Raw genomic sequence first — 14,041 nt, forward strand, 5'->3', positions numbered from 1 at the left:
CTATGACGTCAGAAAAAATTAACAATTAACCAATAAGAAACCAGTATTCACTGTGGTAAAATATATAGCGGCCTCTAATTGGTTAATTGTTATTTTTTTCTTACGTCATAGTTCGACACTTTTACTGTTTTCTTTAAAAAAAAAACTTTTGGGTTTTTACCTGCGATGGCCAATCCTTGCGGTGGTACCCAATGCCTACTATAACCTAACCTAACCGGACTTTTTTCCTGATCCTACATAAGTGTTATGTGCTTTACAAAGCAAAAGACTTTATCATTTTAATGTGTTTCTTTTTTCTTTTCTTTTTGCTTAATGTATCATTAATAACAGTTGTAATATTTTATCTAAAAATGAGTATGCCTTATATTAAGTTGCTTGTTCATAATTTGAAGAAGATTAAGAACTTTGTCTGTTGAAATTGTCTCATCTTCGGTCAGTTCCTTCTTCTTTTTACTAAAATTTAAAGGACAGTTATTGACATTGTTGGATAGTTATATATCGCATCGTATTATAGATAGCTTTCCGCGGATATTAAAATAAAAAATTCAAAGATTAAAACCAGTTTTGTCAGACACGAGGGGCCAGAGTCCCGGGCTATCAAAGCTGGTATAATTTTTTTGATTTTTATTTCAATATTCGTTTAAACTTGTCTTTAATGATAAACAATACATGGTTTTTGAGTATAATAAATAAAGTAATTGTTGTAAAATAGATATAAAATTATCATGTTTCACATGGACATAAGGACAGCATAATTAATGATCAGTTACAGACGGACGTATAATCCTATCCTAAATTTTTAAAAGCTTCCATTTATTACAGTTTGCTTTTTTTATTTGTAAGGTTGATGATGCTGCGCTTCTTATGGAAGTATTTGTTCTTGTTAATATGTTTCATTTTAATATTCGTCATCAATCTCAAATGACAATTCCCGTTCCTAGATTTTTTCTTCTTTTCAACTTGAGTGTACTGTAGATTAAAATAACTGCACAAATTTTGAAATGAAATCTGTCTGACCTGTTATATTTATGTGTTCATTTTGAAAATAAAGTCATCAATGGATTTATCATTACTTGGATCGTACACCAGATTATCATGTGCTCTGTAGGAGTGAAACTTGTAGCTGTCTAAAATTACGACCCACCCAAGCCTTCCTCTTTATTCCATGCCCTCTACTCCTAATGGATGAACGAACTGACCAATATGTGATGTCTATGTTAGCAACCTAACTTGATGACAGTTTTTCCCCTGTCATAATATCCATATCAATCCTACATCCATTAAAAAAAAGACATTTTTGAAACATGGTTTTATGACGAATTTAAAAATAGGAAAATGTTTTTACAAGGATGACGACATCTAACGAATATTATCCAGTCAAATTTTTAAGTAGTTCACAAATGAATATACGTTGGATATTATGGCAGGGGAAAAATTGATGTCAGATTTGTTGAGCTTCGCTTTTATGGATGTTATTATCATCCTTGTTTTCATTGAACAATCCTGTCTGTTATAATGCAGATCTATCAGAGAATGTGCAATTTGAACATCATAAACACGTTTCACAAATATTCCATGTTGGTAATAGAGGGCCAGTGCATTGTTTACATAGTGATGCATCACATATTATAAATTGATTGAATTATCTTATTTTAAAAAGCTAGCCTTTTCTATAATTAGGCTATACGTCCGTAACAGCTAGCTCCTAAAAAAGCTAGGCTAAATTTAGACTTTGTAGATGATTCCTATAACAGTTATGTACAATTTAGAAATGATTGCAACTCTATAAACGTTACGAGAAAGTCCATACGTTCATTTAAAACATGCTGATTTTTTTTACTTTTTAAACAACAACTTTTCATGTGATATGATAATCGTGCTAATCTGATTTTATTTTTTAGAATGTGGATTCCTAGGACAACATATAGCACATTGTTATACACGAAGCGATTCTATATTCAAGTCCTAAAATTGTAAGTATGTCCTTTTTAGTAACCTGAGGTGAATTCTTAAAAAACTTTTTTTGGCTTACTGCCTGACTAAAATAGTGAGGCAAAATTATCCCGTCTAAAATTTTAGCGAGCCTCACTGATTTTAGTGAGGCAAAATGTTTTTTTTAGGAATCCACCTTTGTATTAAAACAGTTTTACACCAAAATTGCTTAAAATTTTGTAAAAATGTATATATTCATATTCTGTTTTGACACTCAAGTGTTAAAGTTCGTTTGTCTTACCAGTTTAGAGCTTTGCTTTTATAGATGTTGTCATCCTAGTTAATTAGATAAATAGCAGCATATTATTTTAAATTAAATGAAGGCATTTCTACACCGCGTCAAAAATCAGATGAACAACATGTTTATTTTTACGACGATCCTAATTCGCCTTCATCTTTAATAATTACACAAAATAATCCATTCCCTTAGTTATCTTGTTGGACGTCAAGAGCTCACCAAGCAAACCTGAAATATCCAATGTTAAGAACAAGAACATTATTAAAAGCAAAGTATATCCATAATCGGGTCTTTAAAATGAAAGTTTGTCTGAACAAAGTATCATTTAAAAAATTTAAAAGTGATTTATATTAAGTTCAAGTTCATAATTCTAAATAATTTTTGGTCTACCTTTAGATTGGCAATGTTTGTTTGTCCTACAATCTGGTCTGCCGGACTTACTTTTATAAATGTTGTCATCCTTGATAAATTTGTTAGGTTAAAAAATTAATTTTGATTAATACGTTTAAACCAAATATACGACAAAACCTAACCGGTACTGACGTTCTTTTTTTTAAAAAGAATTCACCTTCAGTAAAAAATTCTGGATTGGCAAGGACATCAAACACATAAACATTGCCCTGCCATGTGCTTACTTTTATCAGTTTTAACTTCCCCTAACAATATTCATATTAATTTTATCTAAATAATTTTAAGAGCAAAGTTTTTTTTTACAATTGGGGTCGGTCCATCAGTGTATGTATATCTGTCTAAGTGTACCGTAGGATCTCGTTAACTGCTGATACAATATGATTTTCCTTTGCAGTGCAGCTACTTACTTTAGGGGAGGGTACTCTTCCCAAAAACTAACTAAAATTAAAAGTGAAAAAGTGTTTTTGTCTTTAAAGTATACCGACAACAACTGCACCTATTTCTGTAATTTATTGAATGACCCATTTTTTTTTTCATATACAAAAAACATATTGAAGAAATTATACTTATCCCTATTGAACACTTTATTCTCTTTTATTAGATGACTTAAAATTTTTGGAGACTAAAATCAAATTAAATCCGCTCTAAAACCAGTGTTTTAAATTCAATAAAATATACAAAATTAATATATTGGTCCTTTGCGCCATTTGACCCTTCAGTATCCAAACCAATAGCAACTTTAGTAGCATCTTTTTCACCATCAACAAATATTTCCTAAAATTAAATAAGGATGATTAAAGTCATTAGCAAATGTTTTTTTTCAGAAAATATTTAATAGTCATTTATCGCATTCTGGTTAAATGAACTTTAGCTATAAATGAAAAATTTACTTTCCACCACTCCCTTATACACGTTATTTAAAAACTGAAAAAGACATTAAAAAAATGTCTGGTCTATTGTTATGTTAAGTAAATTATCAAAAAAAGGTTCAATCAAATTTGAAGAATTGCATTGACAAATGATTTGTTTATGTCGACTACACAAAATTTTAGAAATGGCATGCCTGACTTTAGTAGATAAGTCGTTATTTTGAATAATTTGCCTAAACTATACTTCCCCCAAAAATAATAAAAATACAACAAGCAAAAACAAATAATGTAATTTGAACAAAAATTGGTATTGTTTTTATCAATTTAAAAAATCAGTGCCTTTTATGGTAAACGTTTTCTGGTAAGAAATGACATTTAACTTTGATTAGACTTTTTGATATGTTATTTTTGTGCAAAATTGAAAATTTAGTGGTAAGGTTAGACAGTAGACTCCAACATGACCAAATTCTGTGGCTCCATGATAATTTTATCACTATAACTATCTATAATACAAAGTAGAACGATGTCTGTCTGTACGTCTGTCTGTCCCTTAAGATCTCGGTAACCACTGAACCGATCGGATTCTACTCTTCAGGGTATCTACCTATTGGTCCTGTGGTGGTTTTAAGCTATTTTCTTGGGGGGTGGGACACCCCCAACCCCCCCAAAAACCAAAAAATCCCCCCCCCATTTTTTTTTTTTTTTTCTGAAGATTTCCTTTGTCCATTATTTTTTTTTGTAGAAGATTTCCTTGGTCCTTTTTTTTGAAGGAGATTTCCATGGTCCTTTACGATTTTTGCCTTAACTTTTTTTATCACCTCTTGGGGCAAAGCCCCTAGAGGCTAGGGGCGAAGCCGCTAGTTTATTAATAAAGTAACAGCACTAAATAGAGCCTAATATAAGCCAATTTTGTTACATTCGCTGTTTTGTAACATTCGTTGTTTTGTAATTTCGCTGTTTTGTAACATTCGCTGTTATGTTTTTCGCTGTTTAGTATCCACTCCAATGTATACAAACAGGCAAATAGGCAAATTGAAGAGTAGCTTTGTTATTAAAATTTACTTTGATAAATGTTTTACATTGCTGAACATCGGTTATAACTTTCACATTATATGTTTCTTCCATTGTTGATTAGTGTAGACTGCAAATAATTAGGGAGTTTCAACAAGGATATACCTACTGATGACATTCATAAAAGCGAAACTCTCAATTACATTTTAAATATATCAATCCTAGGGGAGGCAGGACGCCAGCTAACCGAAAACAGTAAAAGTGTCTGTATATGACGTCAGAAAAAATTAATAATTAACCAATGAAAGGCCGCTATATATTTTACCATTGTGAATACTGGCTTCTCATTGGTTATTTGTTAATTTTTTCTGACGTCATAGTCAGACACTTTTACTGTTTTCCAGCTAACCTGTTTTGGTCATAAAATAATATAAAAATTTTGGGAATAGTCCCTTTCGTGGCAACGTACCTTAAGGGGCGATTCGTCGTATCTTTAAAATGGCTTTTGATAAGTTATTTAAGGGTAGGTTAGTTTATATTGGGTTAGATGATTGCCCCACAGGGTTGGGTAATTGGCCCCGCAGGGGCTAGAAATAGGTGAAAAGCTACTGTGTAAAAAAACGAAGAATCGCCCCTTAAGGAGCGTTGCCACGAAAGGGAGTATACCCTTCTCATCTTCTAAACTTACAATAATCACTTCTGTAACATACATTGGCATAAAAACAGAATTTTGCTAGCTGGGTGAGGAGTTAGCATTTTTCCATTAAAAAGCCCTCCTACATATATTAAAACAAATTTTCAGATAGGCGTAAGTTAACATGATTTACAAGCAAATGTAAGCAATGTCAACTTCTTCAAACATAAAATATTGTATACAAAACGATCATCACATTTTATTAAACAAAAACGATAAAGACATCTATTTATAGAGTAGCTTCTTCTTTAATATCATAATTAAATATTTTTCTAATGACACAATCAGCAAAATTTTATTTCAAATATACAAATCAGCACTCTAAAATTGACATTTACAATTTTTTTTGTATAGTGTTAGAACTGAATAATCAGAATATGTATAATAGTCGAAGCATAATTGTAAGTAAATTTGTTGAAAAACTGCTTGATACAGGATAATGTATATGGACATACTTACATTTTTAGGACTTGATTATAAAGTTGCTTCGCTTTTAATATTGTACTTTGTTGTCCCATGAATCAGTATACTAAAAATCAGATCTATCGGATAATTAGATCACATAAAAATTTGCTATTCAAAAAGTAAAAAAATCAACATGTTTAAAATGGACGTACGGACATTCTGGTAATTATTATAGAGTTGATACGATTTCTAAATCGTACCTAACTACTATAGGAATCATCATGCAAAGTTTAAAATCGATAGGTCAATTCTAACATGCCTAAATTAACGAAAAAAGCTATCCATTCCGGACGGACGAACGGACGGACCCTAATTATAGAAAAGCTTCGCCTTTAAAACAACACAATATACTACTTAATAACCAATGTAGTCTCCCACATATCATGCAGTGTTCTTCATTTCAATAATATCTCCCAAGGGGTATTTTACACCCTTCTCAGAATTAAAAACAAAAAGTTTAATTCACAACGTTGACCAAAATGGTAAAATATCTCATTTAGTTTGTTCAAGAATATTGTTTTGTATTATGATTTTATCTCATTTATAAAAATGTTGTCATACATATACTAATTGAAATTGAAATATACCTACATGTACACAGAAGGTTCGCTATTTTCTTTTATCATTGTTATTGTGGTTACTTTTATATTTTACACATAATTTCATGATCCATAATAAATCAGTATACACAATTTGAACTTTCTACAGTGTTTAATACAATCCAGACCAACCGTTGCGGACAACGGACGGACCTTCTAAAACGGGGAACAGCATAGTTTTAAAATATATTTATTGTATTTTGTAATTTTTTAAAAGTCGTATTCCTTGGTCTTTCATTTATTCTCTTATTCTAACACATGAGTAAAGTTAGAAGAATATATTTGTAAGTTGTAAAGGTGTACAAGTTACAACCAAACAGTTTAAAGAAAACTCATATCGGTCCAGCGGTTAACTAGATCCTTCGCTACAGAAAGACAAGTACACAGAGAGAAAAATAGACAGGCTGACATCCTGTTACTTTAAAATATCGATGACTACAATATTATAGATCCACATGTATATGCTTTTATAACTATTAAATAGGCATAGTCTGACATAACGCATATTTGAATACATCTACCACTATTGAATTAAGGTGAGAAGCTACATAGGTTAATTTTTGGGGTCTACCATAGAGTATCTTATTGAGAGAAATGGGGTGGGAGGTTGTAAAAGTCATAATGAATTATAATTGAGTTCAAAATAAAGCTTAATACATTTATAAAATTTTGCCCTTAAGGCTAGAGAGTTTTCCCTCACGCCATAAGGAGCAGAGAACGGCCCCCACTCCCCTTATTTTGGAAACTAATTAAAATAAGGGGGCGGGAAGTTTTTTGTTTGTTTGTTTTATTTTTGTTGTTAGGTTAGGTCATATTTGGTAGCCCTGCGGGGCTGGAGAACTGCATATATTGCCATCACCCCTTCCCCCCTCAATTTACAAAAAAGGGGGTTTCAGTGCCCAACAGGCACTTTAAGGGAAAGCAACAACTAGAATTTACACTGTACTGCAACCGTCTCAAAAATTCTTTTTGTAAACAGTTTAGTGTGCTAACTACTTAAACCCACTTTAAGTCATCTTAATTCCATTTTCAAAGGTAAATTAGATTAAACAGATCCACAAATTAAAAGGGGGGAAATGGGAAAAAGGAGAAACATACAAAGGAGAAAGAAAGAAAGAGAGATATTAAGGAATTTTGGGATTATGAGCATTTAATCTTAGAATAAAATAAAACATTTTTGTAACAAGAAGGTTCTAGTCATTATAATGACCATACCTTTTTACTTTTATATCCTATTTAAATAAGGAGTAACGGCTGACTAACATGCAGAATTATGTTTCCACTATAGCTTTAAAACCTTTTATATATTCGCTGTATTAGAAGCGGGCCTCAGCCGAAATAAAAAATAATGTATAGCACCGTATTACAGACATTTGTCCACAAAAACGTTTTTAATCTAATAATTTTTCATTTAATTTCCGTGGAAAGCTGTCTATAGCACAATGCGAAAAAAAGTACTATATTTTTTTTTTAGAATATTTGTCTGAGCTTAAGAATGAATTATAATCCAAATATTTTACATAGATGAGAGCTCTTCACTCAAGGAGTCAAGGCTTTTCAACCATAGTAAGTAGTAAGATGTCTATCTATCTATCTATCTATCTATCTATCTATATATCTATCTATCTATCTATCTATCTATCTATCTATCTATCTATCTATCTATCTATCTATCTATCTATCTATCTATCTATCTATCTATCTATCTATCTATCTATCTATCTATCTATCTATCTATCTATCTATCTATCTATCTATCTATCTATCTATCTATCTATCTATCTATCTATCTATCTATCTATCTATCTATCTATCTATCTATCTATCTATCTATCTATCTATCTATCTATCTATCTATCTATCTATCTATCTATCTATCTATCTATCTATCTATCTATCTACCTATCTATCTATCTATCTATCTATCTATCTATCTATCTATCTATCTATCTATCTATCTATCTATCTATCTATCTATCTATCTATCTATCTATCTATCTATCTATCTATCTATCTATCTATCTATCTATCTATCTATCTATATATCTATCTATCTATCTATCTATCTATCTATCTATCTATCTATCTATCTATCTATCTATCTATCTATCTATCTATCTATCTATCTATCTATCTATCTATCTATCTATCTATCTATATATCTATCTATCTATCTATCTATCTATCTATCTATCTATCTATCTATCTATCTATCTTTCTATCTATCTATCTATCTATCTATCTATCTATCTATCTATCTATCTATCTATCTAAACTTGAAAACTAATAACCCAATAAAAACCTAACTAAGATAAAGAAGAAATAATTAGGGAAAGGCAATTTATATATTTGATTAGTTCAAATTTTATAGAGTAATTATACAAAGAATATATTTTGAATTTAATTATTTTGATATTGAATATTTGTATGGGGGATAGGAAATTTGACTTAAAATAACTGCTCTTTCATTCGTTGGTCTAAAAACCTTGAGTAATCTTATTGAATCTTAATTTGTTGGTTGAAACTTACAGTGTCAAAACTTTTCAACTAACACTTTTAATTTATAGAATGAGTAATTTTGTGTATCATCATTGTGGATGTATATGAATTTATCGTCCATTGTTTTATCCCTTTATAAACATAGTAATTATGATATATTTGTCTTCTAATCAATTTAATGTTTTACCTAGAACTGCCTTTTTTATTTTCAATACAGATAATTTTAAAATAATACACAATAGAATTAAAATTTGAAATATATTCAAATTGCCAATCTAGGTAGACGGATAAGGAGACTTCCTATCATTTAGTTTTAATTATGGATATAGAAAATATGTAGATATAATGTCAGGGGAAATTTGTCTTAAATATAGAGCGCTAACATATACCTCATTTATTAGTCAGTTCGTTCTTTCTGTAGAAGAGGGGGGGGGATTGGGTAAAGTGGGTGGATGAGGGGTATCGTTTGTTTAGCCAGCTGTAAGTATCCCTTTATTGCATTACATGACAATCTGGTGCAACATCAAAGTATTAATATATTGATTGTTTAAATATTATTTGTCTGCTCTTGTGAAAATTGTTCTATAATTATAATCTTTTTTGATAATATTTGGGAGGAACTGCATTAGAACTGCATCTCTGCAACAATGGCTATAGAATACGTGGATATATTGACAGGGGATAATTTAGGTTGCTATTATAGACCTCATTTGTTGGTCCGTTCGTTCATCCATTAGGAATAAAGGTGATGGGGTAAAAGAGATGGATGGGGGGTATCGTTCTTTTAGCCTGCTATGAAAATCTATCTATGTTATTTGTTAGGTGATAATATTGATACTTTATTAGGTTCTATACAAAGTGACATTGTTCTCATATTTCTACTTTTGTGGGAAATGTTAATTTTTTATTCATTGTCCCATCTCTTTGCCCCCCAAAAAAATTTCTTTGGGGGGGACGAACTTTTTTTTGGGGGGGAGGGGTTGAGGCGTCCCACCCCCCAAGAAAATAGTTATAAACCTTACCGGGAATAGCGGCTACACTCTAAAGGAGATCCATATTGGTTAAGCGGTTAGCGAAATCCTTACAGGATGAGTAAAATATATCTTTATTTCTATGCAAACTATAATGACATTTTTTTACCACATAAAAAGTTTAAGGCCCAAGATCTAGAGCATATAATATTATCCAGGACAGAGGAAAGATATTCTTAAAGTCAATTACATTTTGAGTGTTGTTAAAATCAAGGACGGAGGAGACAATGAACATAAAATCATTCATCCCATTACAGACTCTGTGTAATAATTGCATTATATTCATTTTAAAGATAATGGAATCATTTTGTATCTTTACATGTAAACAGTATTTATTATAACCAATCCTATCCTGACATAGAGTAATAAAAAAAACAAAGACAAACTAGCTGCCCCCCCCCCCCATTTTTTCAATTTACTTCGAAATAAAAAGGAGGTTTAATTTGTGTTTGACAAGTGACTGTCAGAAAACTAGAGCTGGATCTTTAAATCACCGATATGCCCGAGCCGAGCCACAAGCAGGCCGATTTTGAAAGTTGCTCACCTCATATCAATCTTTAAATCGAAATGGTAACACTCATATTGGAATGCCACCGAGCCGTACATCTTTTAAAGATCAATGATTTTTTAGCATTGGTTCACCTATGGCTCACCTCGAGGCAGATCTGGCTCGGCTCACAACTAAATAATTTAAAGATCCATCTCAGATATAGATTATATTAATTTTGTAATTGATAATATATGTCTCCACCGTGGTCTGTGTGTATAACTATATATGTACTGTTATGCACATATCACTAACTTAGAGAGGGAAAGAACAGTCGGGATAAAAATGTTCTACTTGCCTCACTTTTTTCCCCATAAATTTACAAGTCAAGGGAGAATTTTTAACAAATAAATTGGGGAAGATCTATAAATCATTTATTCTTATTTTTATTACTGTCTCTAGATACACAACTAAAATAAATATGAATTATCAGTTTGGATACTTTAAAAAACTGGAACAAGAATAAACTCTCTCTCTTCTTTTATACAATAAATGATTTACATACATAGTACTTGATAAGGTATTATGCATCTAACAAAAAAGAGTACATAGTAGCTTATTATTATAAGGGGAAAATACACTAAGGAAGATGCTTCGCATCTAAAAAAAGGAGGGGAATATGAAGGGGGTGGTGATTACTATTAGATACAGAAAACATGACACCGCTGATTTATAGCTATTTATTAGATCACTCCAGTCTTTCTCAATGGATATACGTGGATATATTGACAGGAGAAAAGTTGTCGTCAATTTAAGTTGCTAATATGAACCTCATTTATTGGTCAGTCCGTTTATCTAGTAGGTGGGGAGGGAATGTAGTAAACGGGGTAGTAAACTGCGAGTATCACTCTATCAGAATCCATGAAAATCTGGTGTAACATCCAAGTAATAATATATATTAATTTTCTTCTCTCATACGTTCCCTCCTTATCAGAGAAACAAAAAAATTTTTAAAAATATTTCTTATTTGGTAAAAGAAGTGTAATCCAGTCAACTACCTGCCCCAATTGGCAGATATCCTTTTCGTCTGCTAGCAATATATTTTTTTTCTTTTGCATATAGGGAATCGGCTGTGTTTATATTTCCGAGGATTTTAGCTGATTTCAAACACCCAATACAAAATCAGGACAGGGTCTTTCTCTAAGGAGAAAGTTACATATAGCTAATGCCCCCTCTATTGTTTTACTTTAATTCTATACTCAATAATGTAGAAACTTGATTTCAATTATTATGTAAATTCTATAAAAAAGATAAGCTGTTTTATTAACTATTTTATCTAAAACTTAAAAGGATAAGATAAAAGTATGACAAATTGTGTACATCCTCAATGATATCAACAAAATTACCCCTTCTTTAGATTACCATTAGTGGTTGAAACGTTTGGACTGAACTGTAAACCAACCAATCAAAATTTAATGAAACTTAAGTCCCCAAAGTTGATAAGCGAAAGAATTATAAAGGTTAACAAGCTTGTCGTATAAGTCCATAATATTACTCAAAACTTAAGTTTTATAAAATAAAATCCTAAACTATAATATTGAATAAAACTAAATTTATTTCTCTCTGAAAACAACAAATAAAATAAAATTCAATTATGTATGTGCGTGCTCAGTGTTCATGTGTGTGTGTGTGTGTGAGTGTGTGTGTATGTATGTGTGTGTGCATGTGTGTGTGTGTGTTCACATTTAGGCCTGTCCAAATACCAAAGATCTTAAGTTTTATATTTTTGCATTGTGTAAAGCTTGGAATATTAAGGAGTAGAACAACTGCTGATAAAAAATGATTATGTTCACCATTATTTATGATGACCCTCTTTAGATTAAATTATTTGTTGAAAAGTATGGGCAATAAAAGTGTAGAACCAACTAATCACAATCATCGAAAGTCAACGAATAACGTGATTATAAAACTTGAGATACCAGCACTATTTACCACCTAATGTCTCCTCCCTCCTTGTGTATTGAACACAGTAATAGTGTCTGACTGATTATGACGTGACAAAAAAAATTAGCCAATGAGAGGCCGTTATTGACCAATGGTAAAATTTATAGTGGCCTCTCATTGGCTATTTTTTTTGTTACGTCATAATCAGTCAGACATAGTTACTGTGTTCATTTGAAACTAGCACCTGCGCCCCTAGCATCTAGAGGCTCTATATTCTTAGGGATATATAAAGAAATAACCTAAAACCAAACCTAGACTTTTATAAAAATAAATTAGCCTAAAACCATCCCAAAACCTTTAAGAAGCTTCAGTGTAAAAAAGGACCATATCGGTTAGGGTGGGTCGATTTTGGACATTTTTTTCTGAGGCCAAAGCGGGGATCTGCACTCAATTTATATAGATATAATACACCTCTGGATGATTTAAAATTTATCCTAAGTCTTAAAACCGCTGACGACCAGACATTCAATTGTAAAGCTATTTGTAAATGGGAGTAAAAAATTTATTGAATCAGAACTATGGCTTTATGGTGCTCCCTGGAAAGGCCTTGAGAAGCTGAGTCAGGAACTTTTGTCAGTTTCAAAAAATCTCGTTCCTAGCCTGAGAAAATCTAAAAAACCTCTGCAAATTGGACAATTCTCAATAAACCTTAAAAAATTGTGGTTTTTTTAGTGATTTCTAAGGCTAGGAACGAGATATTTTGAAACGGACAAAAGTTCCTGATTCAGCTCCTCAAGGCCTTTCCAGGGAGCACCATGAAGGCATAGTTCTGATTCAAAAAAAATTTTGAATGTCGTCTTTGCATACTTATAAGTAACGAATTATATTTTTAAGTGGTCTTGTTCTAAAACTCAATTTTTTAAAATTCTTTTTCGGTCAGAAATGTTTTTAAGGTTAATTTTATCTGTTGCATATCCCCGCTTTGTCTAATTCCGATATGAACCCGCCCTAATATCGGTTCAGCAGTTAGTGAGATCCTTAGCTACACACAAAAAGAGCTTACTACTTTATATAATAGGATTTCATTACCAGAATATATTTTTTCTTGATTTCTATTGCCATTGCAAAAATCGAACCGGCCTAATTTGCATCTATAATATGAAACCATATTTAGTTTACGTGGTTTGACTATTCTACCATGTGTGTGTGTGTGTGTGTGTGTTTGTAACTGCTAGAATTTGTTAGTGAGTGCGCGTTTACAGGGTGTCTTCAAAACAATTCTTGGTGAATTTTGAAAGTAAAATAATTGAGGGGCATGAGCTATATATGTAATTCTACCCTTGGGTTGAGGATCCTGTGCTGATTTTCAATTATCAAATATCAGCCAATAGCATTGGAAATATAAACACAACTAAGTCACTAGCAGACAAATAAGGTCCCCACCACTTAAGCCGGCTAGTTTATGTACTATACATCTATACTTATTTGTACATTTATTGGTTCATCCCAGCCGTAATGAGAATTTAAAAAACACTGAAGAGCCTGATCAAATTGTCTGTGAGTTAAAATGCAAGAGGTTATTTGATGACATAACATTTTTAACACTTTAACACTTAATGGTTTTCGCCCACTCAAGGCTATAACTAAGTGATTTTTAAGATGGATAAGACACATCTCCATCCTGGCGGGCACAGAATGCCAGCAAACCTAGCACTGTAAACCAGGTAAAAGCAAAAAGATTTTTTGACTTTATAAAAGCATTTTATGTTACCAAATAATAAAATTATTCTTAAGTAGTACA

General features: G+C 31.6%; 1 protein-coding gene across 1 annotated transcript; it reads right to left on the reverse strand.

The window, feature by feature from the left end:
• Positions 1-329: 329 nt before the first annotated feature.
• On the reverse strand, positions 330-4,655 carry LOC145333846 (uncharacterized). The gene is made up of 7 exons (XM_080179105.1): positions 4,573-4,655; positions 3,337-3,415; positions 2,799-2,885; positions 2,417-2,458; positions 1,503-1,622; positions 938-1,016; positions 330-453 (listed from the first exon to the last, which is right to left on the reverse strand). Exons 1-7 carry the CDS (start codon positions 4,633-4,635, stop codon positions 345-347), a joined length of 579 nt encoding a protein of 192 aa, XP_080035231.1. The 5' UTR covers positions 4,636-4,655; the 3' UTR covers positions 330-344.
• Positions 4,656-14,041: the final 9,386 nt, after the last annotated feature.

The sequence above is a fragment of the Acartia tonsa genome, chromosome 12 (genome assembly GCF_053477335.1).
Source record: "Acartia tonsa isolate MP-2025a chromosome 12, ASM5347733v1, whole genome shotgun sequence".
Taxonomy (NCBI): Eukaryota; Metazoa; Arthropoda; class Copepoda; order Calanoida; family Acartiidae; genus Acartia; species Acartia tonsa.

Bases quoted from the DNA above. Each gene is read 5' to 3' on its own strand.
- LOC145333846 (XM_080179105.1), bottom strand. From the start codon at position 4,635: ATGGAAGAAACATATAATGTGAAAGTTATAACCGATGTTCAGCAATGT. The intron at 3,416-4,572 runs GTAAATTTTAAT...ATTTAATTTTAG, and splicing joins AATGTAAAACATTTATCAAA to GAAATATTTGTTGATGGTGA. The intron at 1,017-1,502 runs ATTGTTCAATGA...AAATATAACAGG, and splicing joins TCTGCATTATAACAGACAGG to TCAGACAGATTTCATTTCAA.